This window comes from Zalophus californianus, chromosome 9 (genome assembly GCF_009762305.2).
Source record: "Zalophus californianus isolate mZalCal1 chromosome 9, mZalCal1.pri.v2, whole genome shotgun sequence".
Lineage (NCBI taxonomy): Eukaryota > Metazoa > Chordata > Mammalia > Carnivora > Otariidae > Zalophus > Zalophus californianus.
In genome coordinates this window covers 105,016,514-105,030,470 of record NC_045603.1, presented here as the reverse complement: position 1 = coordinate 105,030,470, position 13,957 = coordinate 105,016,514, and the positions used below count along the sequence as shown (strand labels likewise).

The following is a 13,957-nucleotide window of genomic DNA, read 5'->3' as shown; positions in this document are numbered from 1 at the left end:
TTTGGGATTCTGGAGAGGCTGAGGGGGATGGGATTTGACCATTTGTTCTGCTCTGACCCTGGAACAAAGGCCTCTTGCAATAGAGAGTCTGTGCCTTAATGCCCCCCATTAGCCAGAGTGGGGGAGCCATCAGCACATTAACAACTAAAAACCGACTGCACGGGAATTCTTTTGCTGAGCCGCACAACCTCCCCCTTCTTGCTTGTGGGGCTAATTCAGGGCCTGGGATGATGTTGATGGACTATCCTGGTTGCTCAGCCTCCTATTGTGTTACTAATGCTTGATAACAAAGGCTACTTGCCTTTAGCAACAGTTGCTAGGCGGGTCTTATCTCCCGGGCTCCAGTCCCTTCCCCCACGGCCAGAATCGGAGGCCCAGGCTGGGTCTGGCCAGTCTTCTAAGACCCCAGAGGATTATCAACAGGGGATTGCCCTGCTGGCACTTCCTGACAGGAGATCTTAGGAGAGAGACACGTCAGTGGCAGAGAACCCACGATGGTCGTTCCCAGACGTTTTCTTGGATGCTGTCACTTGTATAACCAACGCTCCCCGGGCTTTGCCTGCCCACTCCCAACACCAGGGTTTTTCCTGGATTCTTGGCAGATCCTCCATTGTAAATTCCACCTGGCTCGTTGCTGAAGTGACCATTGTCTGTTGTTACTGGTGTAACTCTGCGAGAATGCTGACAAGCGAGGTTGGGGGACCCTTTTAACTGCTCCCCTTATACTACTATGCTGTAATCAAGCTGTTTACTTGTCTGTCAAGTCCACAAAAATGGTAGCTCTTAGCCCTAGCTGTACATTGTACATTAGAATCATCTGGGGAGGTTAAATAAAAACAACCAGCTTCTACCCCAGAGATTCTGATTTAATTAGTCTGGGATGAGGCCCAGGCATCTCCCTCTCCCTAGGTGATTCTAATGTGCAGCCAGAGCTGAGACGCTGAGACCCCTACCTGCCACTGGAGTATAAAGGTAAAAGAACAGGGCTGCTGACCGGAGACACTCAGGGTCAGCAAGATTCTGTAACTCAGCAGACCCCTCAGCCCTCACTCCCACTGTGCAATAGGACTGAGTTTCTTGATCTTTCTCAGCTCAAAATCCTCATTTGTAAAATGAGAACTTACCTGGGGCACCTGGGTGGCTCAGTCGTTAAGCGTCTGCCTTCGGCCCAGGTCATGATCCCAGGGTCCTGGGATCAAGCCCCACATTGGGCTCCCTGCTCTGCAGGAAGCCCGCTTCTCCCTCTCCCACTCCCCCTGCACGTGTTCCCTCTCTTGCTGTGTCTCTCTCTGTCAAATAAATAAAATCTTAAAAAAAAAAGAGAGAACTTACCTGATAGTGTGGTTTTGAAGATTAAAGGAGATTATGACATAAGGCTCTTGGCACTACCTGACACATAATAGAAGCTCAGTTAATGCACATTAAATGCATGGTGCTCGAGTGGCATTGCGAGTTAGAAATTGTGAGTCCTGGCTTCTGGTCTGATACAAACTAATTGTGTGACCTTGAGCAACTGTCTGCTTTCACATTTCCCTTCGGTTCCTTCCAGCTTCAAAATTCTATAATTCCATGATATAGACAATAAAACTTTGTGATCTTGTATAAATAGCCAACTTTATAGTTTCACAATTAAAAACTATAATGAAAATGGAGATAGTCTACATTGAATCCAATGTTTTCAACTCAAGGGAGTTTATTACATGGATATAGCAGCTTTTGTATCACATAGTCTTCGATAAATGACTGACACCACCTACTTGTACTTACTAATTGTTAAATTCTTAGATATTAACTCATCTTCCTAGGATAACTGCAGACTTTGTGTTGTTTTTCTACATCTGGTAATAATAAGATTGGTAATAATAACATTATTATTAATATTTATCATTTCTTTTTTATATGTTTTCATTTATCTTTTTAAGTAATCTCTACACCCAACGGGGGGCTCAAACTCATGACCCCGAGGTCAAGAGTCACAGGCTCTTCCAGCTGCACCAGCCAGGCGCCCCAATAGTTATCATTTCTGAGTGCTTTACAAATATTAACTCATTTGATCCTTGCAGTGACCCTGGGAGGTATGATTGACTGGGGCAGAACATACCTCCACTGGGAGCCAGAACCCAGAAGGCTGCCAGGAACCCCCTAACTAGCTGAGAACTTTCCTTAAATGCCTGGCTTCACAGCAGTGTTCTAACCAGTAGTGGAGTGGCTGTGAGGCTGTGAGGAGTTGCAGGTCTCCCCGTGAAAAGGGTCTCTTGCTCCTTGAAATGGGGGTGCTCTTGAGCGTTCAGATCCTATCCTAGGTGCTTCCACAAAGCCTGCAGTTTCTAGGCCAGGGGCCGGAGGCCCAGGAGCACAAGACAGGGGCAGCCCCGGTAGTGATTTACTAAGGCACCAAGAGACAGGGCCCTGGCATCTGCAGCCCCAGGGGCCAGATTCCATCTTTGGGGCTCTCCATGCTATGGGAACTGGCAGTGGGATTGGAACCCTGCAAGCAGGAGTCCCAGATTCTCCCACAGTAAGTACTGGAGTGACAGAATTGATGGTACTCCAGCCATATGCAAGCCCCCATTTCGCCTCTGTGTCATTTGCATATCTGTACATACTTGCTTAATATGCCAAGGATCTTCCTTTAAGCAGAATTGTCATTTGCTGTTGTTGTTTTTTTTTAAAGGTTCTTTTGTTTCCCTTCTGTTCCGCTAGCACTACTGTGCTGGCCACCCCTCCCAATGTCCATCTATTCGTCCCTTCTCTAAAACATGCTGCCTGGGGCTTAGTACTTTTGAAACTGCTAGTGGACAGTGCTCTTCTTAAGTTAACGCTTTTTTTTTCTTTTAAGTTAACGCTTATTTGTGGAGCTCCTACCCTGATGCTATAGGAGGGAAGGTGGGAAGATCCAAGGGAGCTCGACCCTACCGTCGGTTGTTTAGAATCCAGTCAGTGTGTCTGGGCAGGGGACTCAGTAATGACACAGCAGTCAAGGCCTGGGGAAGAATTCTGTTCTTCCCTTCTGCAAATCAGCTGCGGAATGCCAAGACAACTTCAAGTATCAATTCTAGGTTGGTTTAATGCATTGTTCTCAAACTTGGACACTCAAAAATTTTGGAGGATCCCAAAGGACTTTTGTTTATATGGATTATATCTACTATATCCTGTATAATCCAGCCTGTATTAGAAATTAAAACTGAGAAAATTTCAAAACACAAGACTACACAAGCACACAATCCATTATTTGTTAGAGCAGTGTTTGTCACACATGATGCAACTTCTGGAAAATTCTGTATACTCATGAGAGAATGAGAATGAAAAAGACAAATAACATCTTAAAACTTTTATGAGGAGAGTTTATGATTTTGCAGACTGCCTGGAAGAGTCTAGGGGACCCATAGGGGTTCCTTACCACATGTTGAGTACTCCTGGGGTACAGGATATTGGTTCTTTTGGCATCAAAGATCTGAAGATTCTAACAGAGCGCCTGGAAGTCTGTTGAACCCTTGATCAGTGACAGGAATTCTCCTTTAAAAAATCCTTGGTAAAGTAGGAGAGGATGAAAGTAACTTTCCTTTATTTACCCTCTTAAGGTTCTGTTTTGGGGGGCCTGCAAATTAAACTGACAAAAGCCACATTAACAGGAGAAAAGGCAGGGGTGCCTGGGTGGCTCAGTCGGTTAAGCAACTGCCTTCGCTCAGGTCACGATCCCGGGGTCCTGGGATCGAGCCCCGCATCGGGCTCCCTGCTCAGTGGGAAGCCTGCTTCTCCCTCTCCCTCTGCTTACTTGTGCACGCTCTCTCTCTGTGTTAAATAAATAAGTAAAAATCTAAAAAAAAAAAAAAAAAAAACCAGGAGAAAAGGCATACACATTGTATTTGATGTTAATATTTAATTTTTGGGTGCATGGAGGCCTTTGTAGAAAAAAGTGAAGACCCAGAGAAGTGGGTAGGCCAGGTGCTTATACACTATTTTAACCAGTGGTGATAAATTATGGAGAAATGATGATACAAAGGAAAAGGGGTTTAGGTTTCTGGGGCAGTAAATTGTGGGGAGGGAAATATATGGGGGAAACTCATAGAAGATAAGGGTTACGTTACTAAGGTCTGCTTGTGCAGACCCGTGTCATTGCTGACCTTCTGTCTCCAGTGATAAGCCTTGTTCTCCTGGTGTGGAAGATGGAACGGGGAGCACCTTCACGGACAGTTTATGTCCTGCTTGTAGGCAGATAGGAGGAGGGCAAAGAGCTCTGTCTGGTGTTTGCTGCTTAATTGCCTTCCACTCAAAATAATCCTTATGCAAAAGTAGCATATTTTAGGGTGGCATGTTCTAATCCCCTTCACTAAAAATAATAATAATAATAACTGACTATACTAGATACTGAGCTTAGCAGTTTCTAAGATTCTCTCCTCTGGAAAGTTCTGGCAGCTTTAACGTTCAGTAAGCCTGAGCATGTCCACTCCTGGGCCAAGCAATCAGGGAAGACTCACCTGCCAGTACTGAGCCCCGTTGGTTGAGGCAGCCTTATGGGGGATCGCATGAGAGGCTAGACTTCAATAGGGCAGCAGCAAAGGAAACTGAAGAGCCAAGGCCAATGGGCCCAAGAGAAGGGGCTGGAAAGAGCTGCCCATTCATCCCACTTCCCCCAACCCAGGCTGCAGAACAGGACCCCAAGAGGTGAAAGAGCCACGAGGGTGCTCTGTGGGCCTGAGGAGAAGAGGGTGATGGGGAGGCTGCCCTGGGACCCAAGGCAACACCTCCGGGGTGCAGCTAGGAGGGACAGGGGAGGCCCCCTGGGCCAGTGAGAGCGCGCAAGTGACTGGCGGGGAAATGAGAAGCTTCCTGCACCCAACCAGCTCCAGGATATAAGAGCTGACCTGAGGGAGGGAAAAGGATTTCTCTCCTTCAGGTGGTGACAGAGCTCACAGCTCCCATTCTGCCTCTCTGCCCTTCAGCCTCCGCTCCCTGACCCTGCAGCTCTGGCTCTGTGTGGGGCCGCTGCTCCCTACACAGGACTAGCAATGCTTTAGCCAGGGGGGCCGGCGCAGAGCAGCCTCCTCGGGCCCAGGTTCAGTGCCATCCCCCCCCCCCCGAAAGCTTCTCTGACCCTATCCAGTTAAAAGGAACCCTCTTTTCCTTGGAGGTCCTGTAAACCTCTGTTTAGCACTTAATTCTTCCTGCTTTATATCGTAAACATGAATAGAGCCTGTCTCCGCTAAATCAGGAACTCCTTAAGGGCAGGCATCTTGTCTTACTAGCATTTGTCTACCCCTTCCAGGGCCTAGCCTGGTTCCTTGCACACGGCAGGTTTTTAAATGATGTTCATGGAAATAACTTATGCATATCATTTCTTCCCATCCTCCCTTGCCCCACAATCTCTTTGGAAACTCCTACATCCTGTCCTGAGCCTGAACTGCCACTTTGTGCAGGGCTGAGAGGTGACCCAGTGACAGGAGAGGGCAGAGGGAACTGCAGAGGATGTGCCCACTCCAACCCTCTGGCCTCTCACGGTGGGCTTGTTGTGACCCAACCTGCAAAGAGGGGACTTCTTTATACCCGTTCCTTCTCCTTTGCCTTAGCCACTGTCCGTTGCTGGCTCTTGTCACTGCCCCTAACCATGTCCACCTCAGGGGACATCCCACCTAGGGGTGGGAAAGTGGGGCGTTTAAGTGGGTCCTCTCCCCTGCTGACTGTTCTTCACTCATTACACAAATACCTATTGAGCGTCTACCATGTGCCAGGCACTGTTCTAGGTGCAGGGACCCAGCAATGAATGAGACAGGCAGACAGCCAGCTTTGTGGTGTTCAAGAGCATTATACGAGATAGGACTAGAACTTCTGATAAGTGTCAGAGGCTGCTGAAGTCATTGGGCAAAGAAATTGCAAAGTCCAACATGGTTTTAGAGATTATTGGCAATGGGAATGAAGTTTCACTCAACTCTGATGTCTGATCATGACCATGCTTCCTTCTCAGGTGTATGAACTGAATGGGACCATCCATAGTCAAGAGTGGTCAGTGAGGACTTACAGAGAAGTGGCTTCTTTGTTTGCAAAAGAGCATCCCGGGTTTATTGGAATCAAACTCATTTATTCGGATCACAGGTGAGAGAGAATATGGCTGAAGCTGCAGGACTTGGGAGAATGGGTGGGATGCAGGCAGAGCCACTAGGAAAGGAGGGGAAGAGAGAGGGAGAAAGAGGGAGGCTGAGAGGCTGGCATCAGAGACCTACCCCCAGGGCCAAAGAGCCATGGGCTCAGCGGGTACATTCGCGCATGGGTGCAAAATCTACCTCTAAAGTCACTTCTAGTTCCAATCTTTGCAACTAAGCTAAAATGAAGAACTGTAGCAAATTTCCAGATAATTCTAGGCCTTGACCCATGTTGGCCTGGGTGACTCAGTTATGGATATGTTTTTGCCTGTATGTTCAGATAACTGGCTCATTTCCTTGTTTGAATTTGCCCCTGGGGTTCTGCCTAATGTCTGCTGTGGATGGCTGTGTGCAAGGCCTTGACTGGTGACCCGGCCGAGTGACAGCTATCTCAGAGTCCGTGTGTGGACACCCCATAGGATCATGTATGTGGGACCTGGTAGTGTGAACAAGGATCCACTCTTCCCTCAAACAAGCACAGAAAACTTTATGGCTTAATTTTCCTTCTGATTGTATGAAAGGACAGCTCTCTCCTCCTGTCAAAGGGCAGCTAGTCTAAGGCCTGTGACCCGTCCACAGGGCTGGAGATGCGGGGGCAGCAGTCAGATGGGGATCACACTGAGTCAGGGCTTGGCGGCGGGGAGGGCGGAGGGAAGGGCTCGGGTAGCTCCTTCATTTGCTCAGCCTACCCTAGAGGCTGGACTCCGGAGGGCAGTCAGACTCCTCCCCGCCCCATCACCCCTGAATCCCCTTCCCTCCTTGTGAGGGCTTGGGGGGGCCCCCCACAGGAGCAGGGGTCCATCCCTATGTTCTACACAGCCAGGATGGAGCTGGAAGGCTGGGGCCCCACTGGTTCCCCTGAGAGGCTCCCTGGGAGTCAGTGGCAGGAGGGTGTGTGGGCTGGGCTGCAGTTGGTCAGTGCTCTGTGTTCCCTTGGAGCTCTGCAGGAGAGGGAGTGGTATGGGGGAAGGGGGCAGGAGAAATTTAGGCCCCCAGAACTGAGGAACAGTGAGCCAGCTGCTGTGCAAAGACCTTTGTCCTGTCACAGAGTTGTAGCAGACTTTTCCCTTTGGTGCTTCTGTTGTCATGCTGTTTGCCTCATCCCTATCCTGGACTTGAACAGAGAGGGTGCGGAGAGAAGACAGCTCGCTTGTATGGTTTCTGGAGTGCCCAGAGCCTTGTTGATTGAATGGGGGGCAGAGGACATAGCGTTGCCAGGCCCAGCTGACCTGACAGCGACCTGGGTGATCTGCTGCATTCCCTAGGTGCCCAGTGACCAGAGAGCCGGGCTCTGTACTGCACCCACTTCCGGGAGCCACCTTCTCAGGGATGCAGGGCAAGTTTTGGACGAGGCCTCTTTGCTTCATCCACATGTAGATAAATGATGCGTATCCCATGGGTCTCCCTTCCTCACTTGTTTTCAGACGCTGTGGGTCCTTCTGGAGCCAGCCAGAGTCCTCAATAGGGTTGGATTTGGGCGAAACAGCTCACAGATGTAGCCACTGGTAGGGATCAAAAGAGCCTGGGCAGGCTAGGGTCACGTGGGCAGTGGGGAGGGGCTGCTGAGGACCCTGGCCCGGCCCCAGGTGCTGGTAGAGCCACTCCAGGGTACACAGCACCACCGACACCAAGTCACGCTGTCATCCCTGCTTCTCTCTGTCTCTCTCGCAGAATAAAAAATGTGTCCTTCATCGTGAAATCCGTCCAAACAGCCATGATGCTTCGAGCCATGTTCCCCAGGATGGTGGCGGGGTTTGACCTGGTAATGATTGTGCACGACGAAGCTGTCTGAGAGCGGGGTCCCCCAGGCAGCTCCTCCTGAAGGCCTTGGCGGCTCCCACGGAAACCCTCTGCAGAGGCGCTGGCCTGGCCAGGGTTTAGCAGTGGCCTTCTCTGGGGGCCTGCAGGAGGATAGCAGTCATAAGAGAAAGGGGCGCAGAAAGGGCCAGAAGGCTGAAAGGGGGAGTTCAGAATAAGGAGAATTCAAGGAGGTTGGGCAGTAATGGTGGGCTTACTCCCATTCCCCTGCCCTCCGCCCTCTTTCTAGCCCACGATGCCCACCCACAGCTGGCTCTTAAAACTGTAGCACACGGCGGCGGGGGGGGGGGGGGGGGGGGGGGGTTGTGTGTCCTGGAAGCAGAGATGGGGCTAATCCTGGGCAAAACTGTCCCCTGCCCCCTCCACCAAATCAAAGCCAGCCAGGGCACACTTCCCAGATGACAGCTCATCAATCGCATTAAGGAAGCTAAATTAATTTGAACTAACTGGCTGAAAGGCACTCCTGACTTCCTTTTATAGAATCTGTACATTTTACCTGAGTCTGTGCTTAAGCTCTTATTTTCAGACCATCCAGAGCTCAAAGGAGTAGATTTCAAAGACTCATTTGGTTTGCACCTGGGATGCCCTCCTAGGATCCCTGGGGGTTGCTCAAAGGGTCTGGCCTCTCCTGAAAGAGGCAGAAGGCCCCCTCATCCCACCTTTTCTGTCTGTGTGCAGCACTGACAAAGGGGGCTGAGAAGGAGCGCCTCTAGTATAGAGCTTCCAGAACAGTCCCTACAAGGACTGTAATGGACAAGTCCCGAGGGAAATTGGGGTTGGAAGGGGGATAGGCAGTTGTTCAAAGGGATCTACTCACAAGCTCCAACTCTCTTTCAAGCCTGCACTCCATTCTACTACATTGAATATCCATATTTGGCTTATAATAAAAATGTGTCATTGTCTGCCCCCCACCCCCAACAAATTAAAATAGGCATTCTGAAGGAGGTACCTTTTTATCCTAAGGCACTCTTACTCTTGGCACACAGCTACAAAGCCCTGGGGGTATGTGTGGTTTAGTTTGAAAAGCATAATTTTGTTGTAGTGACAGCTGAGGCATGGACAAAGCAGATGGCTCCATATCCTCTCTTCTGTGTCCTGCAGGTGGGGCGTGAGGACACTGGTCACTCCTTGTATGACTACAGGGAGGCTTTGATGATTCCCACCTTGCATGGCGTTAAACTGCCTTACTTTTTCCATGCTGGAGAGACAGGTGAGCCATATGGAGACAAGCAGGACAGAGGAGGTGATCGATAGGAGGGCTCCTCCTCATCATTCAAGAGAGCTGATAGGATCCTGGGGCAGTATTGAAACTGTTGATAGTCCTTTTATGGCATTATTTCACTTAATCCTGATGGCAACCCTTGGAGAAGGAATAACAATGATAATAACAGTATCTGGCACTTTACATATTTCTTTCTTTTCTTTTTCTTTTTAAAGATTTCATTTATCTGTTTGACAGAGAGAGAGCACAAGCAGGGAGAACAGCAGGCAGAGGGAGAGGGAGAGGGAGAAGCAAACCCCCTGCAGAGCAGGGAGCCTGACGTGGGGCTCCATCCCAGGACCCTGGGATCATGACCTGAGCCAAAGGCAGACGCTTAACCTGCTGAGCCATCCAGGCACCCCACATATGTTATTTCTAATTCTCACCCTAGTCCTGCTAGGAAGGTGTTTTTATCCCTACTTTATTTTATTTAAAAGATTTATTTATTTATTTGGCGGGAGGGGCAGAGGGAGAGAGAATCTCAAGTTGACTCCCCGCTGAATGTGGAGCTGGACACCAGGCTCAATCTCAAGACCCTGAGATCATGACCTGGGCTGAAATCAAGAGTTGGATGCTTACCCAACTGAGCCACCCAGGTGCCCTTCTTCCCATCTTATAGTTGAAGAGCCCGAGTCTCCAAACATAGAGTGGTTAGTCCAAGGGCAAGGAGCTAGTCATTAGTGGAGCTTGAATTTGAGCCCTTTCTGATGATCTCCATTTTATAATGAGCAAATTGTACTTAAGAGATTAATTCACCTGTCCAAAGTCATACACGGGTTAAGTGGCAGAAGAGGGGCTAGAACCAGGACTGCTCTAACAGCTAGGAGGCTCTGTCCACACTCACCAGGTGCTGAAGAGGAGACCCCACCCAGCTCAAGCAGACCCGCAGCTATTGTTTCTGAAATGCCATTAGCCTAGCCACATCTTTGTTCCCCAAAGCTCACTCCACAGGCTCATGGGTCATCTCTCAGACCTTCTCATATTACAGTCCTTAAAATGTGTAAACCTTAAGCAAAAGGAGTCCCAGATCATGGCTGCAATTTCAGGTCAAAATGAAGATACCAGGAAGAAAGCTTGCTGCTGCATCCCACCAGGTGTCTGAGTACCTTAGGCACCTGTCATCCTTAGAAGACCAAGGAGATCAGTGAAGAGCAGTGGGGGCTTGAATTTCACAACCAGGTTCAAACCATCTCTCAGAGGAAGGGTCTGTGTACATTAATCTCTTTTTTCCTGACATTTCAAGTCATTTTGGGTCCAGTTTAGATCAAAGTTGTTCTAGGAGATTTGAAGAATTGTTTTTGGGGGATGGGATTAAGGGGGTAGGGGTTGTTAACCTTGAAGACCTTGTGGTCTAGTGGGGAAAATCATACTTACCTGTGTGAAATCATTTCAACAGTATGAAACACTGTAACAGGATCTAACCACATTCTCAGATGTATGGCCCTAGGAGAGGATTTTGCCAGGAGCTGGGTATTTAATACCCAACAGTCATGTTCTTATTTTTAAAAAGGAAGAGGGGTGCCTGGGTGGCTCAATCGGTTAAGCGTCTGCCTTCAGCTCAGGTCATGATCCCAGGGTCCTGGGATCAAGCCTCATTTTGGGCTCCCCACTCAGCAGGAGCCTGCTTCTCGCTCTCCCTCTGCCACTTCCCCTGCTCGTGTGTTCTCTCTCTCTCTCTAATAAATAAAATCTTTAAATAAAATAAAAAGGAAGAGATCTGGGGTGCCTGGATGGCTCAGTCAGTTAAGTGTCTGCCTTTGGCTCAGGTCATGATCCTGGAGTCCCAGGATCGAGTCCTGCCTCGGGCTCCCTGCTCAGTGGGCAGGGAGTCCGCTTCTCTCTCTCCCTCTGTTCCTCCCCCTGCTCATGCTCACTCTCCCTCTCAAATAAATAAATAAAATCTTAAATAAATAGGAAGAGATCTTTGAAAAGAAAGTTCTAGATTGGAAACCAGTGAAAATCCACCTGAAACACATACCCTAACCAGCAGTGGGAATTCTGGGGTTTTATTCCTAGCAGAAAAGGGAATTTTCATGCTTTACATGTAGATCAGTTAGGATGCTTTTGGCTGCCAGGAATGGAATACGCACATTTAATAGTTGTTTTTTTTTTTTTTAAGATTTTATTTATTTATTTGACAGAGAGAAAGACAGCGAGAGAGGGAATACAAGCAGGGGGAATGGGAGAGGGAGAAGCAGGCTTCCTGCGGAGCAGGGAGCCCGATGTGGGGCTTGGTCCCAGGACTCCTAGATCATAACCTGAGCAGAAGGCAGACACTTAAGTGACTGAGCCACCCAGGTGCCCCAAGATCATCTATTATTTTACATAGTAGGTGACCTCTGCTGTCCTCATCAAGTCGAGGGTTTCACCTTATTTGGTTGTCAGGTAGTCAAATTACATTCAGGTATAACCAATCCAGTGAAGCAAAAGACAAGATATTTCCTCCAGGGCATCTCCTTTTATCAGGAAGGAAGCCAAAGAGCTCCCCACAAATAACCTTCCAGGCCAGCATTAGGACCATCCTAGCTGCAAAGGAAGCTGGGAGAGTCAGGACCTGTTATTTTCACCCTCCAAAGAACATCCTGCCAGCAAGGAAGATAGAGTGGGGGTGGCTGGTAAATAGGCAACAACAGTATCTGCCACCACTTTGTGCTGGTCATTGTGATCTTGCAATTGATGTTACAATTGATATTGTTGAAGATATAAACTGAGTAAGTACACACAAGTAATTATATTGAGAGAGTTTGCAACACACTATTGTAAAAATAATAAACAAAATTCCCAGAAAATAGCTCTGGAAACAAACAAAAAATGGAAAGAAAGAATATAGACTGTGGAGTCAGATAGACCAAGATTTGAAACCCAGTCTTACTACTTAACTGAAAATGTTCCTTCAATTTATAAAGCCTGTATAAGTTTCAACTTCTTCATCTGTTACATACATACATACATAAAATAAAGTCTTGCCATACCTTTCGTTAGCATTGTTACAAGGAAAATGTGTATGTGTGTGAATGTTTGTGTGTGAATGTTCTTTGATCTGGAGCCTTTATCTGAGGATGGTCTATGGGCCAGATCCATCTGATTGAAGACTATCCCTTTTTCCCCAGACTGGCAGGGTACTTCCATAGACAGAAACCTTCTGGATGCTCTACTACTGAACTCTACCAGGATTGGCCATGGATTTGCTTTGACCAAACACCCAGCAGTCTGGGCTGACTCCTGGAAGAAGAACATCCCCATAGAAGTCTGTCCCATCTCCAACCAGGTATGCATGATCCATGCAACCAACCCTCCAATCTCAACCTCTGTTCTTTTTTTTTAAGATTTATTTATTTATTAATTTTGAGAGAGTGAGAATGAAAGAGAGAGAGAGAGAGTACATGAGAGGGGAGAGGGTTAGAAGGAGAAGCAGGCTCCTCGCCGAGCAGGGAGCCCGATGCGGGACTCGATCCCGGGACTCCAGGATCATGACCTGAGCCGAAGGCAGTTGCTTAACCAACTGAGCCACCCAGGCACCCTCAACCTCTGTTCTGATTTCCCAAACTTTTTTCCTGTATAATTTCTTTTTTTTTTTTTTAAGATTTTTTATTTATTTGACAGAGAGAGACACAGCGAGAGAGGGAACACAAGCAAGGAGAGTGGGAGGGGGAGAAGCAGGCTTCCCGCCCAGCAGGGAGCCCGATGCGGGGCTGGATCCCAGGACCCTGGGACCATGACCTGAGCCGAAGGCAGATGCTTAACTACTGAGCCACCCAGGCACCCTCCTGTATAATTTCTTGCTCTTTAGTTCACTTGTTTTCTATATTCCTCCACTGTCGAGTTCCCGTTAGTAATTATTCAGGAATGGTCCCTTGCCTAACCCATTCATAACAATGAGGCAGCAGTGAGGGTCCCCAGTGGGGTAGAGTTTGGGGCAAAGCAATAGACAAAGCTAAAGGGACAGTGAGGAAGACCAGTGGAGTGGGAGGGGCCATTGGATACTGCTGTTCCCACAGATGCTTGGGGTTCTTTGTGCACCTGCCTGTCTTGCTGTGTTCAGGAGAGCTGCTCTGAGCTGGACCAAGAGAGAGACCAAATGTTTGTGGTCGTGAAGAAACTTGGAGAAAATTAGGAAGAGCACAGGACTGGCTCTATTCCTCTGTTGTACCCAGAAGTCATCCTAATGTTCAGTGGTGATGAGGATAAGAAAGGAGCTGGTTGGGCACCTGTGTGGCTCCGTCGTTAAGTGTCTGCCTTCAGCTCAGATCATGATCTCAGGGTCCTGGGATCGAGTCCCATATCGGGCTCCCTGCTCCACAGGAAGCCTGCTTCTCCCTCTCCCACTCCCCCTGCTTGTGTTCCCTCTCTCGCTGTGTCTCTGTCTGTCAAATAAATAAATGAAATCTTTTTTTTTTTTTTTTTTAAGGAGCTGGTTATGCTCATGGTCTTGCCTCTCTTATGACAACTCTTTTTATGGGTCAAAGTTTGTCTTTCTCCTTTGCCTCTTATTGGCAGGTTCTGAAACTGGTGTCTGACTTGAGAAACCATCCTGCCGCTGTTCTGATGGCCACTGGGTACCCCATGGTGATCAGCTCTGATGACCCAGCTGTCTTTGGTGCCAGAGGCTTATCCTATGATTTCTATGAGGCCTTCATGGGCATTGGGGGAATGGCGGCCGATCTGAGGACACTCAAACAGCTGGCCATGAACTCTATCAAGTGAGTATCCTGTGTACTTCCCAGATCCCCAACTCCTTCTT

The 13,957-nt window shown here is 48.4% G+C and overlaps 1 protein-coding gene across 7 annotated transcripts in view; it reads left to right on the top strand.

The window, feature by feature from the left end:
* Positions 1–13,957, top strand: part of ADA2 (adenosine deaminase 2) — an 85,339-nt gene that overhangs the window by 68,877 nt on the left and 2,505 nt on the right. For all 7 annotated transcript variants that reach the window (XM_027595646.2, XM_027595651.2, XM_027595645.2 and 4 more), the window contains 5 exons: positions 5,963–6,090; positions 7,809–7,899; positions 9,057–9,165; positions 12,327–12,484; positions 13,714–13,916. In XM_027595646.2, the coding sequence (XP_027451447.1) occupies positions 5,963–6,090; positions 7,809–7,899; positions 9,057–9,165; positions 12,327–12,484; positions 13,714–13,916 (689 nt within the window). The remainder of the gene's footprint in view (positions 1–5,962; positions 6,091–7,808; positions 7,900–9,056; positions 9,166–12,326; positions 12,485–13,713; positions 13,917–13,957) is intronic.